Raw genomic sequence first — 4203 nt, forward strand, 5'->3', positions numbered from 1 at the left:
TAAAGAGAGATTATAAACCTGCATCGTTAAGTTATTAAATAAAGCAAAACTCTCTATGATGCATGTTGATAAACAGACAGAGATGGATGGAGGTTTCCACACTTTAAGTAATATATATATATATATATATATATATATATATATATATATATATATATATATATATATATATATATATATATATATATATGTGTGTGTGTGTATATATATATAAAATGTTCAAACTTGTAGCTGTTTACTCGAAACTATGCAGACTCAAATTCCACATATCTAGCATTTATTGAGATTGAAAATGAGATAATGGAAATTATACAAAGGTTTCTTTTAGACAGCGGAGGTAAAGTTGAAGTTTGCGCATGTAGTTCGGATTCCAAAGAGCAAGGAACTGAAACCCAATCTTGAAGCGGCCAAATCGAACTGCAGGAGATTATTCTCAAGTTGATAACCACCAATCACAATCGAAGTCCTCGGCGTCTCACCACCATTCACAAACCCGAGACAAAGCACCTTATCGCTCACACTCACCATCGAGTTCGCTCCGAAAATCCTCCAAATCGTCTTCTGGTTCTGCAAAACAAGCTCAATGGTAGGCACCGACGCCCCTAATCGCGTGGCCAACACGTTCTCACTGCTGAAACACACTTCAAACGGTGCCACACCAGCCACCCTTGTTATATTCCTCGCAGCAGACGCTTTTACAAAAGCCTCCGTCACTGCTTTGAAGATCGAAGCCTCCAACACAGTGTAAGGGTTAACGGAACTGATCTTGGTTCCGCCAACGCCGTCGTTGCTGTTTATGGATAGCAAAGTCGTGTTAAAGCGCACTGCTTTTTCGTCGATTCTGATGGATTTGACGCCGATGAAATACTCGGCGGACGGTTCTCCCTGGGAGAAAGCAGAAGCGGTGCTAACGGGGTTGAGCAAGAGAGGGGTGAAGGTGAGTAACTGAGAGGCGTCGATGTTGGGGAGAAGAACGTAAGGGCCGTCGCCGAAGAAAGCGACGCCTTTTGAGGAGGAGAGGCAGACAGCGAATTTCCTGTGGAAGCTAAACGCGGAAGCGAGCTGTGAGGGAAGAGCGATTTTCGTCCTACCGAGACCGGCCATGCCGGAGACTCCAGTGGCGAGTCCTTGGAGTAAGAAGCTGGGGGCGCAGGAGAAGAGGAAGCGGGAAACGGTGACGTTTCGTCCCGGGTTGAAGCCATTGGTGGATTGGACAGAGACGGTATCTTCAGCAAGCTCGCCGGAGGTAGCGGTGTGGGTGATGGTATTGTCCGGCGTGAGGCCGCAGGTGTTGTTGTTGCAGCCGGGTCTGGGGGCGGAAAAGCAGTCCCCGCAGGCGGTGGATCTGGCGAGGGAGCACTGGGCGGAGCGGCACCGTGCAGGGCGGTAAGTGGAGGAAATGTAGTTGGTGTCGCAATCGACCCAGAGGAATTGGCCTCCAATGTCTAGCACAAGGTTTAATGGGACAAGAGGAGTTCTTTGGTTGATTTGAGTTACGTATTGGAGAGTTGATGCATCTTTTGTAACGGGGACAACGAGGGCTTTGGGCCTGAAAGATTGTTGAGCGAAAGAGGGTGCAATGAAGAAAAGTTGGAAGAGAGCGATGAGACGTAGAAAGTTGGGACTATTAGCCATGGCTGTGTATAAGAACTGAAATAAAAGTGAAGTGGAAGATGTGGTGCACGGTATCTGTATTTATATGTGAATGGGAGTTGCCACATTTGATTGGTTTATGCGGTGCAGTAAGCCAATGACAACTCACGCACTAGATTCGTCAAACATGACAGCCTCTATCTAACTTTTTCGAAAAAATATATGTTGATAACCCCAAGAGTTGTATACTTCATTTAATTACAAACCCCAAAAGCTAAGTTTCCAATTAAAAGAAGTAAAAAGTTATTAAAATTACATTAAATGAGTGTATAAAAAGAAAGGGTGTCGGTCAAACTTTTTCCAATAATGTTATTACTACAAAGTTACTTAAGTTTAATATAATTGTACAGTGAAAATGGTTTCAATTTGATATGTGTTGGTGTTTTCTAATCCTTACATCTTTATAATGTGTTATTGCAATAATAGTCAATAGTCAAGTGGCATAAGTTAGCCAGCTGTTTAAGATTATATCTAATTAGACTAGATTTGGCTTTTTCCTTTTCTCTAGATTAGATTTGGCTAGAAATAGAACACGTGTATCTTTCGGCTTCATTAGTTAATTTTGGAAGAAATCATGATCTCAAGCTCAATCCTAATATATATATTTGTAATTTTTTTAATCAAAATAATTGTGAAATAAATCTAATAAAATTCATGACCCAATACTTTCGTGTATATCTGATCAGTAATCTAATGATTATTGTTTACTACTTTGATTTTAAAGTTTAAATAAGTAGTTAAGTTGTGTAAAGATCTAGGTTAACTTATGTCTAGTTAGAAATGGATTCACGTCAGTTTTTTCGGAAGATATTCGATTGTTAAAATATTAAGAGTTTAACGAAGTTAAAAAGAATTTTGTTTTGTTTTTTAAAGAGTTTATAAAGAAAATATCCTTATACAAGATAAGACATGTTTGATATGATGTATTAAAACTTGAATTTTCTAATTTGAGGTCGCTCACATCGAATTATGTAGAGTTAGGTTTTATGTTGGGCTGAGTTGAATACATTTCACATCGATCGGAGTTAAGTATTGTCGATCTCAATTTAAATAAAGTTAGGCTCACTTTAGGCTGAGTCAGGTTAAGTTCACCTCGGGTCAGGCCACCTTTATTCAAGTCAAGTTAAATCCACCTTGAACCAAGACATACTAGGCCCACCTCATGCAGAGTCGAATCAAGCTCTCCTTATGCTGAGTTGAGTTAAGTCTACCTCTGGTCAACTTGAGTCGAGTCAACCTCTAGCCAAGGCAGGCCAGGTGCATCTCGAGTTAACTCATGTAAGGTTCACCTTACTAACTTAAGTCGAGTCTAACTCTGGTTAAGTCATGACAGCCCATCTGGCCGAGTCGAGTTAAGCCTACCTTAGGCTAAGTCAAGTTAGGTCCACGTAAGATCCTGAATAATTGTGTCCATGTTAGATTTGGATTGATTAAAGTTAGTTTGATGTTGGGTCAGTCTAGTTGGGCCTACACCGAATCGCGTCGATTTTTCTAATCTTGGGTCGAGTTAAGTTGGATCCAACTTTGGTTAAGTCGAATCAAACCCACCTTCGATCGTCAAATCGAACCGATATTGGGACGATGTTAGACTAGATTCAAATCATGTCATGCTAATTCAAGCTAAGACAAGGTTGACCAAATTCAGACTTTGTCAAACGATGTTTGGTCGAGGTGAACCAAAGTTAGGTTGGGTCAACCAAGTCAGACAAATTACGTTTGGTCCTAATTTTTTTTTTGTTATGTTGTGAATAGTAAAAATTAAATAAAAAATAATTTATAATTAATATAAAATATTTGAATATCATTGCAATTTAAAATATTTCAAATGCTTGTGTTATTATAAGAAATATTGAAAAGTTATTTAATTGTAATCGAGGATAAACTTACTTTTGATCCTGATCCTAATCTAGAAGATTTAAGCTTTTTCGGTACACTTATTTAGTATAGTAATAAAAAAAATAGTACGTTGAAATTGATACTAATACTATAAATTAATTAAAGGTTTAATTACACGTAAGGTCTCTATTTTCGTTAAAAAATCTCAATTTGGTTCTCAACTTCTAAGTTTTTCCAACTGGATCCTATTTTTTGAAAATTTGTTCCAATTTGGTCCTTAATTGTGTGCTACGTGTCAACTCGTAGGTTTTTTTTAATCATTTTTTGATTTTTTTTTTTAAATTTTTAAATTTTTTACCTTTTTTTCTTAAAAAACAATTGACATGTGTCAAATTAGGGTTTTGCAACGTGGGAGCTTGTAATTTTTTTAATTTTTTTTAATTCTTTTTAAAAATTTTAAAATTTTTTAAAATTAAAAAAAAAAAGAGAGAATGTCACGTGTCAAATTATGGTTCTGTTACGTGCCAATTATTTATGTGAAAAATCTCGATTTGATCTCTGTATTTATTATTTTGTTTCAATTTAGTCGTAATTTCTTTTTAAAGTAGAGTAATTCATCTCTTCTAAATTGAGACCAAATTTATCTTTGATATTAATATTATAATTATATTTTTATTATAATAGGTTTTTTTTAACTAAATTAAGTTTATATAA

General features: G+C 36.8%; 1 protein-coding gene across 1 annotated transcript; it reads right to left on the minus strand.

Moving 5' to 3' along the window:
* Positions 1 to 234: 234 nt before the first annotated feature.
* On the minus strand, positions 235 to 1675 carry LOC114190500 (putative aspartic proteinase GIP2). Its single transcript, XM_028079412.2, has one exon. The coding sequence runs from the start codon at positions 1633 to 1635 to the stop codon at positions 325 to 327; it is 1311 nt and encodes a 436-aa protein (XP_027935213.2). The 5' UTR covers positions 1636 to 1675; the 3' UTR covers positions 235 to 324.
* Between the last annotated feature and the right edge of the window lie 2528 nt (positions 1676 to 4203).

This window comes from Vigna unguiculata, chromosome 7 (assembly GCF_037176805.1).
Source record: "Vigna unguiculata cultivar grain cowpea cultivar isolate G323 ecotype 2 chromosome 7, ASM3717680v1, whole genome shotgun sequence".
NCBI classification, from domain to species: domain Eukaryota; kingdom Viridiplantae; phylum Streptophyta; class Magnoliopsida; order Fabales; family Fabaceae; genus Vigna; species Vigna unguiculata.

Excerpts from the sequence above, each read along its gene's own strand:
- LOC114190500 (XM_028079412.2), bottom strand. The coding sequence starts at position 1,635 with ATGGCTAATAGTCCCAACTTTCTACGTCTCATCGCTCTCTTCCAACTT.